Source organism: Apodemus sylvaticus, chromosome 6 (assembly GCF_947179515.1).
Source record: "Apodemus sylvaticus chromosome 6, mApoSyl1.1, whole genome shotgun sequence".
In the NCBI taxonomy this organism is placed as follows: Eukaryota; Metazoa; Chordata; class Mammalia; order Rodentia; family Muridae; genus Apodemus; species Apodemus sylvaticus.
The window spans coordinates 41471107-41489577 of NC_067477.1; the positions used below are offsets into that span (position 1 = coordinate 41471107).

At 47.2% G+C, this 18471-nt stretch overlaps 1 protein-coding gene across 2 annotated transcripts in view; it reads right to left on the reverse strand.

The window, feature by feature from the left end:
- Positions 1-9675: 9675 nt before the first annotated feature.
- The window catches only part of Susd6 (sushi domain containing 6), a 94008-nt gene continuing 85212 nt past the window's right edge, over positions 9676-18471 (reverse strand). For both annotated transcript variants that reach the window (XM_052185548.1, XM_052185549.1), the window contains exons 5-6: positions 16114-16541; positions 9676-13528 (exon numbers count right to left, since the gene is read on the reverse strand). In XM_052185548.1, coding sequence (XP_052041508.1) covers positions 13503-13528; positions 16114-16541 — 454 coding nt within the window. In that variant the 3' untranslated portion in view covers positions 9676-13502. The remainder of the gene's footprint in view (positions 13529-16113; positions 16542-18471) is intronic.

Genomic DNA, 18471 nt, shown 5'->3' on the forward strand with positions numbered 1-18471 from the left:
TGGTCTAAATAAAGAGTTCCAAGCAGCCAGGGATACTCTTCTTGAGAGAGAGAGAGAGAGAGAGAGAGAGAGAGAGAGAGAGAGATCGCGAGCAAGCCACAAGTCCGCCCTGTCCACCCCACTGCAGTCCGGCACTGTAAGGCTTCTGCCATTTTCTTCTTGTTGTTTTGTTTTTGTTTAGATTTTCGTTTGTTTGTTTTTTCCTAGAAGGGCTTGGTGTGGGATTTTCCTAAACACCCAGCTTCATGAATCTCTTCAGTGCATGATGCTTCCTTTTGTTTGAGACTTAGTAGCCAAGGCTGGCCTTGATTTGCTCTGTACCAAAGGATGACCTTGAATTCTTTTTTATTATTATTTTTGAGACAGGTCTCGCTAAATAGCCTGGAACTCACAGAGGTCGGTCTACCTCTGGCTCCCGAATGCTCTGATCGAAGCCATGAAACATTAAAGCCAGCACCATCCAGGGGCTTTTTATTTATTTTTTAGACTTTTTTTTTTTTTAATGTGTATGAGTGCTTTGCCTACATGAATGTGTGTGTACCACCTGCATGTCTGGTGCCCAGTGGAGATCAGACAAAGGCATTGGATTCTGTAGAACTGGAGTTATGGAGGGCTGTGAGCCACCAGGAGTGCTGGGAACTGAATCCAGGTCAGTTTTAAGAGCAACAAATGCTTTTAACAGCTAACTATCTCTCCAACCTAATTTTTTTGTATTTAAATTGTATCTGTGGAGGAAACAAGGTGGGGGAGGAGTGTGTGCAAAGAGCCCTTGCATCTGGAACCACAGGTGTTTGTGAGCCGGCTTATTGGGATCAGCACCTGGGTCCTAATAGGATACCCAGTACTGTTAACCCCTGAACCATCTCTCCATCCCTGGTCGCACATCCTTAGGAGTGAATTGTGCAGATAAGGATCTATGTTGCAATTTTATCTGCTATCTTCAAATTGCTTTCCACAAGGAATGTTTCCATTTTTACTCTTGGTTTTTTGTGTATTCCATCAGCCTGGCAGGCCAGAGATACAATTTCTGGTGCCTTGGTGGCCGCTGTTATCAGATTGTTTCTGGATGCCTCCAGGGAAAAACAGAAATGCCAAGGAAAGAGTGTTGTGACTGGGTGGAAGCACTGTCCCCAGTGGGGTTCACTACTGTCCCCCTTGGCTCAGCACTCGGGTTTGAACCTGGGGCCTCCTGCATGCCAGGCATCACCCTACTGCTGAGCTATGTTTCTAAATCTTTTTATTTTGAGACAGGGTCTTGGTAAGTTAGCCAAGTTGGGTTAGAACTAAGTCAGTAGCTCAGGCAGGCCTTGGGTTTCCAATCTCTTTGCCTCAGCTTTCTGAGTAGATAGGATTACAGACCCGGGCCATCCTGGATTCCCGCCCCCCCCCCCCCTTTTTCTGGAAATCACTAAGAAAAACAGTAACAAGTTTAATTTTTAACTTTGAGTAGCTAGCTGCCTGTGTTGTTCCAGCCAAAGAGAAAGCAGGGCCTGTCCTGACCACATCGAAGGCCTCCATCTGCAGAGGCAGAAGTCGGCTGGTCCCCAGTTTGATCAAACATCAATGAATTCTCCAGGCAGTAGTGGCGCCTGCCTTTAATCCCAGCATTTGGGAGGCAGAGGTAGGAGGATTTAAGAGTGCGAGGCCAGTCTGGTCTACAGAGTTCCAGAACGGCCAGGAGGGAATATTGAAGTCTATCCCTGGAGAGAAAGGAATTCCTTCCTGCCCCCCCCCCCCCACCTCCCCCCAGACAGGGTTTCTCTGTACAGCCCTGGCTGTCCTGAAAGTCGACTCTGTAGACCAGGCTGGCCTCGAATTCAGAAATCCTCCTACCTCTGCCTCCCAAGTGCTGGGATTAAAGGCAGGCGCCACCACTGCCCGGCGAAAGGAACTCTTTTAAGAGCTGATTTTAAGATGATCATAAGTTTGATTTGCCTTGTATCAGACCTTATTTTTTAAATCTCCAAAAGAGGAGGAGGAGGAGGAGGAGGAGTTGGAAAGGAAGAAAGAAAGAAAGAAAGAAAGAGAGAGAGAGAGAGAGAGAGAGAGAGAGAGAGAGAGAGAGAGAGAGAGAGAGAGAAGAAAGAAAGAAAGAAAGAAAGAAAGAAAGAAAGAAAGAAAGAAAGAAAGAAAGAAAGAAAGAAAGAAAGAAAGAAAGAAAGAAAGAAAGAAAGAAAGAAAGAAAGAAAGAAAGAAAGAAAGAAAGAAATGGGGGAAAGGAGGGGGCAATAATTTCTTGGGGTTCCTTACTTTAGATTTTGCTACTTGTTTATGTGTTTGTTCACTTCTATTCCTGTGGATGTCTATAGCCTGAAAGACCTCCTCTTTCCATTTTGCTCAATAGCTTCTTGCTCACTTCTCTGTGAAAAGTATTAAAACATGATTTATCCTCTAAGACACAAAGCAAGAGGCGTCTTCTCTCAAGGGCGACGCTATGCTCCTCCCCCAAAGCTCTGACCCGCCTCTTCACTTCGCAGCCACTTCGCCGATTGGTTCTTACAGCTTTCCATCCGTACAGCGTTCTTAAAGAAGAAAAGCCCTGTGGTTACACTCTTCTCTTCCCCACAGCACGTTCTTTGAGGGGTGGGCTGAGTCTCACTCACCACTGTCTTCAGTGTGATGCCAGATAATCGTTTACTGAACACATTCGAAACGGAATGAGCTAGGAAATGACTGGCGCGGGGCTGGGAGGAGCAGCCATCCGCTAGAGTGGTGGTGGGTGGCGCAAAGTCCCACTAAGTCTCTGAGATCCATTCTAGGGCTTCAGGAAACCAGTGCCCCCCGCCCCCGCCCCCGAAATGAGACAGCATATGCCTGGTGTGTTTGTGCAGAGCCAAATCCTTCTTTCACATGCCCCCAGTCTCTCCAGATGTTGAACTTAGCCGGCAGGCTTCATCTACAAACAGGCTGTCTTCACAGGAGGCCAGACTGTTATTCCCCCAGGGAAGTTCCGCTGGGGAGAAGTCCATACTTGCCAAACCTTCTGCCTTGCAGGGCTAAGTTGAGACGCCTAGACCCAAACTGCTATCTCAGACTTACAAAGTCTAAGCTGCCCCCGCAGACTGCTGGGGCCACATCTAAGCAGCGAAATTTCCTTTTCCCAGGACACAGGGGTGTCAGGGGAAGTCCAGAAAACCAGGCAGCTGTTCCCCTCCAGGGCGTGGGATGGGACTTTCTTGTGGTTTTATAATGTTCTTCTATGGCAAGCAGCTAGCAGGAGAGCCGAACCCAACTCAGGAATGTGTACCATCCCAAAACAAGTTCACAGTCAAATAACGTCTCATTTAACAACGAAGGGGGAAACCCTGGCCATTGCCCCAGCACTATTTCCTGAAGTAAAGCAGCAATACCGGGAATTCAGAAAATGATCTGGGCCAGGGACAGACATGAACTGCAGGGTGGCTTCTCGAGCTGACTGCTGGGCAAAGCCACACCCTGGAGACTGAAGGTCCAGCTTATGTGGGATAGCCGCCTGGCTTTGGGAATTCTGGGGAGGAAATTTTGGCCAGGATTTCCACGTGGACTAGGACCAGGTGCTGGAGGAGGTGTTCCCAGGGAGCAGTGACCAAGAAGTCAGGGAGAGGGGGAAGTAGGATATAGAGTGGTCCCCGTGGGGTTCAATCCTGGATCCTGGATCCAAATCCTAGCTCACTGGAAGACTGGTTACTTTCGAGGGCTTGGGCTACACGTGGACCTGTCTGAGTTACCTTTTGTTTTTTTTTTTTTTTTTCACTTGTGAAAAGCGATCTGTGGCTTGCTTCCTTACAGGCCAGTGTCCCTGTTGGCATTTTGTCCAGGCTTCCTTCGCCCCCACGGTTACCTGGCAACAGCCAGGCATGCCTGACTCACTATAAAAGGGTCTGCTTGCCCCCCTCTTACTCTCTCTTGTTCCTGCTCCCTCTCTCTTCCCTTGCCCCTTCCCCCTCCCCCTCCACGGTGCACATAGCAGCACACCCCCACCCCCCACTTACCCCTACACCCCCACCCCCACCTTTCTCTCAACTCCCCTCCCCAAGCCCCGAATAAACTCTATTCTATACTACACCATCGTGTGGCTGGTCCCTCAGGGGTTAGGGATGCCCCAGCATGGGCCCGCATCCTGTTGTTTTTCCTTATCTTTTTTATAAAACACAACAGTCCCCGCTGGGACTCCAGTGTGCTAGCAATAACATCTTTGTCCTGCAGACAGACCTGAGACCGTCCACGCAAGGCTGAGCTTCTTCACGGTGTGGGTGGGACCTGACATGGTGGCTCTCTTATCCTGCACTAGTTGAAAAGGTGGGCTGTCCAGATTTCCTTTTGGCTCCTTATTCTATATCCAAGGCTTTGGGGAACAAAGAGAATATCTCCTTCCAGCAGGGCCTTGACATTCTGAATGGGGGTTACCTGGTACCCTCTTGCAGAAGTGGCAAGTCTCAGCTCCTCCCTCTCCTACTCTCTGGAAGCAGAAGAACCTGCCACTGTCAGGGCAGCGGGCAAAGGCTGCCTAGTGCCTGGCAGGAGGTCCCTTCCGTCTCACACCTCTTTGCTCTGGTCCGGGTAGATCAAAGCCTCCATTCCACACAGGTCTAATCTGGAAAGGAGAAGGGTTTTAAATGAAGTCACTGCCTAGGACGACAACTCTTGGCCATGGTCTCCATCCATGCTGAGCTCTCCTTTCTCTGTGCCTTCTCTCTAGGCCTTCTCAGAGGAAGCCAGGGAGGAGCAAAGAGCGGCCCAGTGTTAGAGACATCTTGAGTCTTGGCTGAGCAACTTCTTTTGAACTTGCCCGAGGGACTCTGAGTTCCTTGAAGCCAAGTAGATGCTCTGCACACAGAGGAAAGCTAGGTTGGAAAGCAGGACGGAGGCCTTGCTCCGAAGCCCAGCAGATCAAGGATAGTGGTTACTCGCTACAACCTGAAGGTAAGGTACTATTGCTGAAGACAATGCGCACGCCATCCGAGTTGAGCTGGTGTCTAACTAGAGGTGTCACCCCTATTGACTAGCATTCAAGCATGGAAGGTACTAGGTACACTATCGGAGCTGAAAGGGAACCCTCAGTATCTCCCAGCTACAATCTCTGCAACCTACAATGACCTGCCTGTAAACTACATGTGTGCAAGAGCGGCCCAATTGTTGCAGGAGTAAACCAGCACTTTTTTTTTTTTTTTTTTTTTTTAGGTTTTTCAAGACAGGGTTTCTCTGTATAGCCCTGGCTGTCCTGGAACTCACTTTGTAGACCAGGCTGGCCTCTAACTCAAGAAATCCGTCTGCCTCTGCCTCCCAAGTGCTGGGATTAAAGGCGTACGCCGCCGCCGCCGCCGCTGCCGCCGCCGCTGCCGCCGCCGCTGCCGCCGCCGCCGCCACCACCACCCGGCAGAACCACCACTTCTGATTGGCTTTAAGCATCACTCCATGAGATAGTAAAAAAGTGACCAAGATCCTGAGTTCAAATAGGCTATAGAGGTCTCTGGGAGGGGCCGGGGAACCTAAAACTATTGTTTTGCTAAGGAAACATAACAGAAAAGTGACTTTTAATGAAACTGCTATATGCATCGATATAGTGTCCCAGCACTATATCCTGAAGTAAACCAGCAAGACCTGGAATCTAGAGCATTCCTCTGGGCTAGGGGTAGACAGGAGCTGCAGGGTGTCTCCTGGCTCGCTTGACTCTCCTATGACCAGGAACCATGTTGACTGCTGGGGCAAAGCCAAGCCCTTCCAAAACCACTTTGATAAAGTGAAAAACCCCTGGAGCACTCAATCCTAAATGGGATGACTTCATCATTGCTCCCCCAGCACCGCCCTGTTCCACTCAGGGATCTATGTGGAAGAGGAGGCGGAAAGGTCCTAAGTGTTGTGTTTTATAAACAGTGGTGGTGTAATGCAGCAGGAAGAAGCACCAATCAGTCATATGACAGGCCTAGAATAAGGAAGGTTTGTTTTGTTTTGTGTTTTGGCAGGAAGGGAAGAGGATCTGGGGAAGGGGTAGAGGCAGAGGCAGAGAAAGGGGGACAGAAGACAAAAAGAGAGGAGAGAGGAAGAGACTGGCTCTCCGGGGACACATAGGGAATGGAGAGGGAGAAAAAGGGAGGGAAGGGGGGGAGAGAGAGAGAGAGAGAGAGAGAGAGAGAGAGAGAGAGAGAGAGAGAGAGGGAGAGGGAGGGAGAGGGAGAGGGAGGGAGAGGGAGGGTAGATAGAGAAACGAGAGGAGGATCTAGAGGAGTGGGATGGGGGGACATAATCAAAATACATTGTATCAAAGTTTTTTTCTCAATTAAAAAAAAGTTTTCGCTGGGCAGTGGTGGTGCACGTCTGTAATCCCAGCACTCTGGGAGGCAGAAGCAGGCAGATTTCCGAGTTCCAGGCCAGCCTGGTCTACAGAGTGAGTTCCAGGACAGCCAGGGTTATACAGAGAAACCCTGTCTCGAAAAAAAAAAAATAAATCTTAAAAAAAAAAAAAAGTTTACAAACAGCCAAGCAGAAATGTAGACTTGCCGAGGGTGAGGGACAGAAATCCACCGGTGCTCAGCTCCATTCCTGCTCTGCTGCCAGGTGGCCAGACACACAGCCGGACAGCTTGGTCTCAACTGCATACCTGGGAAGCCATGACCACTGCACGATCTGTGCTTTGTCTTTCCCTGCACACTAAGTTCCAGGGGATTGGGCTAATCACCTCCAAGCTCTCTTGGTAGGGCTAGTTTTGAGTGGTTTTCTGTTCTTGTATCCTGAGGCAGCTTGGGGTTATAGGTAGAGTTCCCTGAGGCATCTATTAAGAATGAAGACTGGAAGACGGGTTTGAATTCTAGTTTCCATCACTTCATAACAGTGTGACCTTATAATAAAGCACTTTTTGATTGTTATTAACTATTATTGCAGTACTGAGGACAGAACCCAAGATTCTGTGCTTCCTAGACCAATCACCACCCTGATTTGGGGTTTTGTTGTTTGAGCTAGGCTCTTGCTATATAGCCCGAGCTAGCCTTGAACCTGTGATCCCACTATCCCAGTATTTACAATTTTAAGCCCGTTTCTTTATTTACAAAGCTCAGGTTCACAATCATGACACTACCCCTACCCCTGCCTCAGTCCCAATAAGTTGCTAGGGACTGGGGAAGTACAAAATGAGCCCAGAAAGCACTCCATTGAAACTCTGTTGCTATATTTTGAGTTTGACTATTTTTTTAAAGATTTATTTATTATGTAAGTACACTGTAGCTGTCCTCAGACATCCCAGAAGAGGGCATCAGATCTCATTACTGGTGGTTGTGAGCCACCATGTGGTTGCTGGGATTTGAACTCAGAACCTTTGGAAGAGCAGTCAGTGCTCTTAACCACTGAGCCATCTCTCCAGCCCCGAGTTTGACTCTTTCAAACACATCTCTACCACACCTAAGTTCCTGTCTTCTTTGTCTTGTGCCTATTGAGTGATCTGTCCTCCATTATCACTTAATCAGTCTATCTACCTACTTCCCTATCATCCATCCATCCTTCCATCCACCTGTCTTTAACATTTCAGGATGTATCCCTGACTGGCCTGGAATTTGCTATGTAGGCCAGGATGGCCTCAAACTCAGAGATCTGTGTGTACCACCACTCCCAGTTGTCCTTATTTTAATTCAGTCTTCACTGCCTTCTTCCCTAAATACATTTTCCTTGTGGTGCTAGGGTTCAAACTTGTGGGGGCTTTAAGGATGCCAGGGAAGTGTTCCACTGACCTACATACCCCTTCCCCCTTTTAATGGCAGGGTCTCACTGTAGTCATGACCGGCCTCAATCCCCCAGTCTTGCCTCTGCTTCTGAAGGATGGCATTAAAGGCCTACAACACACTCCTAGTTCCCTACAGTTCTGTCTAGCTTTCCTCTGTACTGCCAGCAGTGATCTGTGCACCCTTGAGATGTTTTCCTCTGCATCCAGTCACCTGTTCTGTGTTCTTAACAAGTACTAAATTTACCAACTTCTCTTTATCCCAACAGCCATCTTCCTAGAGATGCTATTGTCATCCACCCAGCTCAGTCGTGTCTTATATTCCTATAGCCATTCCTTATATGCAGTTATTGTCCATCTCCTAACCCCTTCAACTTTAGATGTTGCTAAGTCATTTAACCAAGACCTGCCAAGGTGATTTCCATGCCCACAGGGTATGCAAAACATCCCAGAGGGCTGCTGAGAGTCCATATTCTCACTATTACCTCCTTGTGGTCCAAGTCACCTCAAGTTCAGGAACAACTTTTTTCTCTCTTTTTCCTTTTTTCACTGCCTAGCTTGCAACTTCTTATATTGCATGTACCATGTACACATGGTATCCTTCGTGCCCATAGATTGCACCCATGCTCAGCCTGTCTAGGCTCATGGTACTAGTCCTTCATACAGTTGTGTTTCATCTGAAGGTTTAGAGTGCCCCATCCCATCTTCTTGTAAGCTCCAGATTGTATCAACCATGATACACTTAAATTATCTCCCCTCCTGGCCCAAATGACATTTTACATTGGCCCTAACCATATTAGGCTCAGATGCTCAAGTGTACGGCGCCTTATGAGAAAAGCACTTGATCAAGAAACAATGGTTTTCTTGTACTGATGACAGTTGGTCATCCTCCCTTCTCCCAGGTCACCCTCTGCACTGCTATCAGTGATGTGTATACTCCCAAGCTGCCCCTGATCCAATCAATCACCAAACTGTCAATTCCGTGGTTTTGTTTTTTTTTTTTCCATTTTTTGAGACAGTGTTTCTTTGTATTGCCCAGACTGTCCTGGATCTCACTTTGTAAACCAGGCTGGCCTTGAACTCAGAAATACACCTGCCTCTGCCTCTGCCTCCCAAGTGCTGGGATTAAAGGCGTGCGCCACCACTGCCCGGCTCAGTTCTAATGAGTACTTTCTGAATCTGTCCTGCCTCCATAACCTGGCAAGCAGCCTCGTTAGAGCGAGTGCATCATCTAGTCATGAGTTCTTGCTCAGCTACTCTTTATGTGTGTGTACAGTGTGTGTGTGAGTACACAAGCAGCTACTCTTTATGTGTGTGTACAGTGTATGAGTACACAAGCAGCTACTCTTTATGTGTGTGTACAGTGTGTGTGAGTACACAAGCAGCTACTCTTTATGTGTGTGTACAGTGTATGTATATGAGTACACAAGCAGCTACTCTTTATGTGTGTGTACAGTGTATGTGAGTACACAAGCAGCTACTCTTTATGTGTGTGTACAGTGTGAGTACACAAGCAGCTACTCTTTATGTGTACAGTGTGTGTGTGTGTGAGTACACAAGCAGCTACTCTTTATGTGTGTGTACAGTGTATGTATGTCAAGCCAAAGGATGACGTTGAGTGTCTTCCTCTACTGTTGTGCAACTTTATCTTTTCCTGGGTAAGGAATATGAACCTGGATCTCACTAAGTAAGGAGGCTGGCTCACCAGCTAACTCCAGAGTCTGTCCTCATCGTGGGACTGCAGGAACACACCACCACGCCCAGCTCTTTGTGTGGGTTCTGGGGATACGAACTCAGGTCCTCATGCTTGCAAACACTCAACCAACTGAGCCGCCTCCCTCCTCCACTTCCTTCTGTGACGCTGGAGACTGAACCTAGGGCGTCGCACATGCCAAGCTAACATATATAGCCTTAACCCCAACAACTACTCTCTTCAATCGTCTAGAGTTATAAAAAAATTATTTTTGGAAAGGACTACATCTCACATCTGCCTTCGTAAGATTTTTTTATTATTATTTAGAAATGCAGTTATATACATAGAACAATTAAAATTAAATTAAACTTTGTACAAATATTAAAATACTATCTTCATACCCACTGCAATGTACAGGATACCAAAAAATATATATATATAAAATAAAATAAAGCAAACCCAGATTGATTGACATCCTGCACAGTCAATTAAGCATGTGTTGTTTTAAACCATTATATGAGTACCATTCTGCAAAGGATCCCATAGTGGTGCACAGGCTTAAGAAGCCAGGCCAGTGTGGATACAGCCATGCAACCCTCAACTACTTCCTCTCCCTACTTGGCAATCCAAGTGCTCTACTCTGCGGCCCCCTTGGTGAGCTCTGCTACTGGGAGAAGGCAGGGTGGGGTGGAGTGGGGTGGGCGCTTTGTTCAAAACTCTACTAGGTTTTCAACTGGGTATTAAGTCACATCTCAGAAAAACTGGCCTGCCCCCTTTGGCTTTCCAGGGAACCATCTACCACATCACTCAGCCTAAACATATGCCAAGTAAAATATTCTCTAAGGCTGCAGAAGACCCAGCAAGCCCCACAGAGGAGGATCTAGCTGTACTGTCAGGTGCAAGCATACCTGGAGTTAAGCTGTGTAGTAGGCATGCTGTGTGTTCCGTCTAGCTTCTTTGTTCTTTAAGGAGGGGACGGGAGGAAGGATCTAGAAATGTTTGCAGCATGTTCCATTTTCTATGCTAGAATGTTCCTCAGAACAGAGGAGATATTGTTATGCAGGAAGCCAAGTGACTCAAGAGCTCTGATGGGCTTGGGAGGAAAAGGCCAACCGCCATCTATCCCCACTTGGCCACTCTCAAAGCAGGAAAAGTATACCTTTGTCTGTCTTGTAGCCTGCTTCTTTACAGAGCTGTAAAGCTGGAGTGCAGGGAGGAGGGCAAAATGAATGGGAAGAAGGTATTTCTTTAAGTTCTCTTTGCAAATGGAGTGCTTGTAGAATGTTCATTGAAATGCCTTATAAAACCAAACAAATCCACAAGTGGTCAGGACTCGGCCCATTTCTCACACAGTGAAACACACAAAACACAGAACTGGGCAGGTAGAGCCTATCTGTTAAACTAAGGCATGGAAGGACGGAATTTTCTACTTAAGTATTTTATCATTCTGGCCCTTGAAAACTGATAGAATGTGACAGCAAGTCACCAGGATATAAAACCTGCATTGAGTCAGTTTAAGTATGAAAAAGCAAAAACATCTCCCAAATCAAAAAAACCCTGTGTAAAAGTCCTTTGGTGCTGACTGCCTCTTTTGGACAAGTCTCAGGATGCCCTGGAGGTGAGCCCAGTAAAGCAGGCTGCGTAGTTTTTTCCCACTTGTTCTAAGTTTCTTCCTACCCAACAGCCTGCCACCTGCTCCCTGCCGCCTGCCACTAACCCTGCTTCTAGCCAGGCTCCACTTCAAGGCAATTAGATCCCCAGTCCTTCTGTAATGGACAAAGTCCAGATGCCCCAGAAACCACAGCACATGGCTGATGGTTAAGAAATTGCTTTAGAAGAAGCAATTCAGGAAGAAGCCACAGATGCCAGCAACAGTAGGTAGGAAACCTTAAACAAATCTTCTAAAAGCCAGTGACAAGAGGATGGGGAACATGGATGGCCTTTTATCCTTCAGTTAGGCAAGCCTGAGTCTGTGATCTCCAGAGCAGGCTAACGGATGCTGAGAGAAAACAAGGCACCAGGAGATTCTTTCACCCAAGGCCAAAGCTGGCCACCTACAAGGCTAAAAGAGCCCAAAACGAGAAGTGCAATCTGTAAGGGGCAAAAGCCCAGGGTAAAGACACAGACAAGGGAAGTATCTTCCACTTTAAAACTCCTGGAACAGAACTCAGATTTTAGAAGAGCAGTGAGCAAAAATGGAAGGCCCATTCGGAAGACTTGTGCTCCTTGCCCAGTTCTCCCTTGAGGAGGCTGGACCCCACTGAAGCTGAAGAAGAGCCATGGTGAGGTGGCTGGGGCCTTGGACCCCACCCCAGGGAAGCCATGCTAGGTGTGGTTCAGTCGTCTCATCTGAGCACCTCCTCCAACCCATCTCTCAGCCAACCATACTTGCCTGGACACTGGGCACATGGACGGGCTTCCTGGATTAGTGTGGGAGTGGCCAGAGGGGCAGCAGGTGATGACCTTTCCCTGAGAGGACATGAGGGTGGCAGGAAGCCAGGCATGACAGGGACTAAAGTGCATTGTGAATGGAGGCAGTGGGCAGTGGGCTAGGAGAAGTTATTCCCCTACTTTTGAGGCCACAGATGCCTGGAGCTAAGCCTGTTGTATCAGGAACTATAAATAATACACTGGGCTTTTATTATTTTTACCACCTCAGAGAGGCTCATCATAGGTTCAATCGAGGATTGGCTCTGAAGTTTCCTAGCCCTAAGGCTTGAGGAGGAAGAAGAGGAGGGGGAGGAAGAAGAGGAAGAAAGGGAGGAGAATGAGAAGGGGAAAAAAAAGCACACATTCCTTAATGCCACATCTGTCTTCTCAAGATGGAAGAAGCCTGGTGGGGCTCAGTTACCCAGACTTGTCAGCATTCAGTACAGGGCCATATGAGGCCCCAGAAAAATACCTGGAGCATTTCTTCAGGACCAGCACTTTCCCTCTCCCAGGACCTACATCTCAGGTTTCTGGGTGCCCGCCAACTCCATCAGCTGGCAGGGAAGACAGAGTGGCTTGTCGACAATGACTGTGGAAAGGCAGGGAGAAGAGTGGAGTGGGAGCAGCAACACAGCGGCCACTTCCTGGGCATAGTTACTAAGGCACATGACCGTGGTGAGGAGGATCCTCGGGACCAGGCTGGAGCTGCCTGCAGCCCCTGGGAACTTGGTCTGTACCTCTCAGCCTCCCCTCCATCACCACAAACCTAAAAATGGGCAACTTGCCCAGATTGCCAAAAGCCAGATGAGCTTTTGTTGGTATCTCAGCAAATCTCAGGATTCTGTGGGCTGCATGGAAGCCAGAGCTACCTAGGACAAAGTCCAGGAAATAGCATGCAACTTCCCCTTTATCCAGGAACAGAAACCAAGGCCAAGGCAGCCAGTGCTGGAAGCAGGAAGTGAGAACTTGCATATTAGGAAGACAATCATTATCTGATACCCTTCTTCCTTCCAACAGGTCTTCTGGGTGCTTCTTGGAAACTCAAAAGAGCTAGGAACCTGCACCAGAGCTGGTCAGTTGAGTGCTGGGCGGCTTTGGCATGACTTTCCAAACTGTCTGTCCTCAGTTAAGGAAGATGCCATCAGTGTTAACACACAGGGCAAGCTCAGGGACTCACATTCTGGACCCAGCACGAGCTACTCCTGCTTTGAGTGCCTTACTACTCTTCAATCTGTTTCTGCAGCCTCAGGCCTAGCCCCCGGGTACAGGTGGCAGTAGCCACTAAGGCCTGTGGACAGCAACCCACCTGCACAACAGGGAACCTGGACAGGGTGGGGGAAGGCACAAGTAAACACAGCAGTGCTCAGGCCCTCATGGCTGTGGGGCTGGCTGCCACCAAGAGCTGGAAGGGACCCAGAGGCAGAGGGAAGGGAGGGTTCAATCCAGCACATTCAGACATGTCCCTGACAGATGGGAAGGCTGGGCTAGGCAAAGAGCCAGGTCCTCCAGCTGTCCAGTGGGCAGATGGTGAGAATCTTCCTTGAGTATCCAGCGAGGTGGCCTGCAGGCTCTCGGGTACAGATACACAGGTGGAAGCTCGGGCATCCAGGTGGGGCAGCTGGAGAGGACAAGGTACTCAGACCCACAGGAAGAGAGAGGACAGGCAGAGCGGAGAGAGGCCAGCGGCAGCCCTCAGGCTTCTTTCAACAGTGGGATATCTGCAGAGACAGGAGGAAGTATAGCAGTTACTAAAGGTGTCTCTCAGTATCACTTCCAACTCCACCTCAGGGGCTCCCAAGCAGCCCTCATTTAAGGAAATAAACCGTTCCCTGTACATGTCTAAGCTGGTCAAAATGTCCTGCTTCCTATTTCTGACCTTTCTGCCTCCATCTCCCACTGCCTGTATGATAAAATCCCAATGCTAACTAAGCCTGGCACCCAAACACCTTCGGGTCCCACCAACATAACCTGATTCCCTCTCTGCTGGTCTAGTTACTTTTGATTCTTCTCTAACCTTGCTCTAAGAGTCCTCCTTAAGTTCCACTTTTTTAAACAGCCACCTGTCATTTGTGTGAACCTGGACAAATCACTTTGGACCAAACCAGTGGGTTATGGTCTTCTCATAATCACCAGAGGGCAGAAGTGCTAGACCCATGCTTCAGCTCTTGAGTTCCTAGGACATCTGTCTCAACCACACTGGTGTCCTCATTATGGCATGAGTTCTTCAAGTTCTTTTCATTATTGTACTTTTAAAAACTTCATTATATATTTATTCATTTCTTTTAATGTGTGTACACCCGCACACTACAGGAAATATGTGATGACAAGCATTTGTACCTGCAGGTCAGAGAACAACTTTTGGAGTCAGCTCTCCCATTCTACCATGTGGGGCCTGGGAATCAAATTCAGATTGTCAGGCTTGGCAGCAAACACCTTTCTCTGCTGAGTCATCTTGCTGGCCTTATTTCTTTATCTGAGAGATGGGGTCTATGTAGTCAAAACTACCTTTGACTGTGGTCCTTGTCTTAACCTCTGATGTGCTATGACTGCAGGCCTGAGGCACCATCTGGCTAGCTCTACAATCATTGGTTCCATTATTTCTTTAGTGCAAGCCCCACTGACTTTCCAACTGATACTCCAGGCAGCAGAGAGCTTCCTTGTTTGCGACAGATCTGAAACCTCATCCAGCACCAAACACAAGATGTGGCTTTCAAAAAGGTTTATTCAGGCTAGGTGTAATGGCACATACTTTTAATTCCAGCAGGATACTTTTAATTGGAGGCAGAGGCAGAGCAATCTCTGGGAATTTGAGACCAGTCCTCATTTACATAGTGAGTTTCAGATAAAGAGGCTAGACAGTAACACCTACGATCAGCCACTTGTGGCTGGGGCAAGAGGATAGTAGCCTCTGAGCTAGCTTGGGCTACGCAGGGGTCCTGACTCTGAAAACAACAACAACAATTACTACTACTACTACTACTACTACTACTACTACTTCAACAATAGCTCCCAATCCCAAAACCTGTTACCTACACAAACAAGTAGCCATCAAGAAAGAGCAGGGAGGGCTGGAGAGATGGCTCAGATGTTAAGAGCACTGACTACTCTTCCAAAGGTCCTGAGTTCAATTCCCAGCAACCACATGGTAGCTCACAACCATCTGTAATGAGATCTGATGCCCTCTTCTGGTGTGTATGAAGACAGCTATAGTGTATGAATGTATATTAAATAAATACATTTTTTTTTTTTAAAAAGTAAGAGCAGAGAACCTCCTTGGCTCTTGGGGAAAGGAAGCCATGTGCCCTTAGACACATCTCATAAAATACATGCCCGAGAATCCAGAGGTCACTGAATGCCACATCCAAATTGGGTCAGTTACTTACAGCATCCTTGTCATCTCTCTCCAACAAAGAGAAAAGAAGGCAAGTTACTGATAGACACATTTCAAAGGATTAAACACAGACTATCCCTGGGGTTCTTTCAGAAAGGCATTATGAAGGCAGGAAGTATTACTGTCAACATGGAGCTTCTAGGTTTTGTCTGAATCCTGAACTACACTGGGATTTCACCTACAGATATTTTTTAAAATGACAGATTTAAATTATAGTTAAATTCTCCATGCTCTGGCAAAGGCAAACTGTCAGTATATAACCACTGCACTCTATGGTCGCTGTGACACAAAAGGAGCTAGTTTTCTGGGAGCCAATATGGCACTGTAAGGTTAAGAATGCTGGTTTAGAGCCATAGTCATTTAGTTTTAAATCTCAGCTGCCAATTACCAGTGGATAAATGACAAGTGAAACTAGGTCCCATATCTCCATCTGTAAAATGGGGACAGTCATACATATCTACCACTCACTTAACTGCCAGCTTAACTGTCCAGCTTAGCTGTGATGGACAATACAAGGAAGCCAGCAATATACTTCTGTGTAGAATGAAGGAGCTGTCTTCTCTACAAGATGAGCGGACTACTATTTTCTCTGCAATACCACCAAGGTCTCCTTATTTTCTGCCTTTCATGAATATAAAACTTTTTAACAATCCCATACCTCAAACCCCATCCAGTTGGTTTAGCAGAGCCTATGGCTGCGAAAGTCTGAGAGCCATCAGAATTCACAGGTAACAATGAAGAGAGCCCAAAGCTCTACCCAGCATTCTGAGGACCAAGTCCTACTTTGTAGGCTGACACCTATTAGCCCTCACCCTCTGAAAATACACCAGTTATCAGAGTGGCCCACGGGCTTCCTCACTCCCAGCCAGGATTCTAACAGCTAGTGATTCGTGTTTAGCAAAGACCACTTACCATCTGTGTACTCCTCTGAGGTGAGGGACAAAAGGCTTTGTATGTCACTATTCTCTGAATCTGCAGTATCTTTGTGTGTCGGCCGGCTGCTCCCTGAGCCGGCCACCCAGGAAGATGTGGTTGCCTGGTGCACCATCACAGTCTCTGAGCCCTGGGAACCCCAGGCTCCACACAGCCCAGAATGGCCTGGGGCCTCATCCTCTCCACCTGCAGAAGAGCAGGCCGCCTGGCCTTGCAGCTGCTGCTCCCTTGGCATGTTCCTCCCACTAGGTGCAGATCCTTCCGACAGAACAATCTGTACTCTGGGATCAGCTGGTGGCATGCAGTGACCAGAACTTCCATACACAGCTTCCTCGTATGAAGGTAGTGAAACCTGGACGCCATCCACCATGATGGAGACTTGATCCCCAGAAACCCCCTGTTCACGCCTGGATCAGAAAAGAAAGACAAAAGAACCTGAGTAACACAGAGTTGAATAAATGATGTTGTATAATAAAAGCCATCATTTTCCAGAACTTATTATATGCTGGCAAGTACAAGGTACTCTAAACACTTAAGCACATTGGATCCTCACCTGAGCCCTTCCACCCAGGGACTCACCAAAAATGCAGGCTTGGCCCAGAGGAGTTAAGTAACTGCTTGGCAGTCAAAAAGCTGGAAAGGGATGGACTTGGGATTGATTCCAGCTTTACATACTTCTAAAGACCGTGTTCTTGGGGTTGGAAAGGGTTGCACCTTGGTTAAGAGTGCTGGCTGCTCTTCTAAAGGACTTGGGGTTTGATTCCCAGCACCCACACAGCAGTGCTCAACCAACTGTAACGCCAATTCTCCGGAATCCCATATGCTCTTCTAGCCTCAGATACAGGCAAATATATCGTGCAAAACACATGCAGGCAAAATACCCCTGTACATAAGTAAAATAGAGATACATCTTGCTGGGCCTTGTGACATATGCTTTTAGTCCCAGCACTTGGGAGGCAGATAAAGGAGTTTTGGGACAATCTGGTCTACATAAGAAGAATCTGTCCTTTAAAACAAAATGAATTTTAACACAAATGCAGAAAAGAACATGTGGCAAAGTCTACATCAAGTCCCCTGCAAGGTCAAACGGTGACACTGGTGGATACTCCTGCTGAGGTCAGGAACTGTAGCCTAGACACTCCACATCTACCCCATAATTTGTGTTAGAGCCTCAGGACTTCTTTTCCCATACAGTTCTAACACTGTATTCCAGAAACTTAACAACGGTGTGTTATAATACAAACTTCCCAAACTGTCTACAAACTTATCCATTGTGGCTCTGTTGTTTTTTATCCAGAATCAAACATACCATGCTCACTAATTTTATGTCAACTTAACATAGGCTAAAGGCATAGGAGAAAAGGGATTCCCACTTGAGAAAATACCCCCATAGACCGGGTTGTTAGAAGTCTGTAGAGCATTTTCTTAATTAGTGATTGATGAGGGAAGGTCCAGCCCATTGTGGGTGGGGTCATCCTTAGGCTGTAGTTCTGGGTTTTACTTATAAGAAAGCAGGTTAAGCTAGCCGTTAAGTAGCAACTTTCCATGGCTTCTGCATGTCTCCAGGTTCCTGCCCTGTTTGAAATTCTATCCTGACCATTCTTCAGTGATTAACTGTGGATGTTGTGGTGGTTTGAATATGTTTGTCTCAGAGAGTGGCGCATTAGGAGGTGTGGCCTTATTGAAGAAAGTGTATCAATGTGAGGATGGGCTTTGAGACTCTCCTCCTAGCTGCTTGGAAGCCAGTCTCTCATGGTTGCTTATGAATCACGATATAGGGCTCTCAGCTCCTTTTCCAGCACCATGTTTGCCTGCATGCATGGGATGCTTCCTGCCTTGATGATAATGGGCTAAACTTCTGAAACTGTAAATTAGTCCCAATTAAATGTTGTCCTTTTATAAGAGTTGCCTTGGTCATGGTGTTTCTTCATAGCAATGGAATCCTAAGACAGATGCGGAAGTGTAAACCCTTTCTTCTCCAACTTGCTTTTGGTCATAGTGCTTTATCACAGCAAGAAAGCCAAACTATGACACATACACTCTGTTTAGTTGTCCTGTCCCTTTCATTTCCATTAATCTAGAATATCCATTACAATTTTATTTTATACACTAACATTTAAAAAAATTAAAATTATTTTATGTGCATAGCTGTTCTAAATGCCACATGGGTGCAATACCGCCAGAGGCCAGAATAAGGTACCAGATCTCTTGGAATTGGAGTTAGAGATGACTGGAAGCCACCATGTGGATGCTGGGAATTGATCCCAGCACCTCTGGAAGAGTAGCCAGTGCTCTCAACCACTGAGTCATCTCTCCAGCCTTGACCCTGACAGTTTT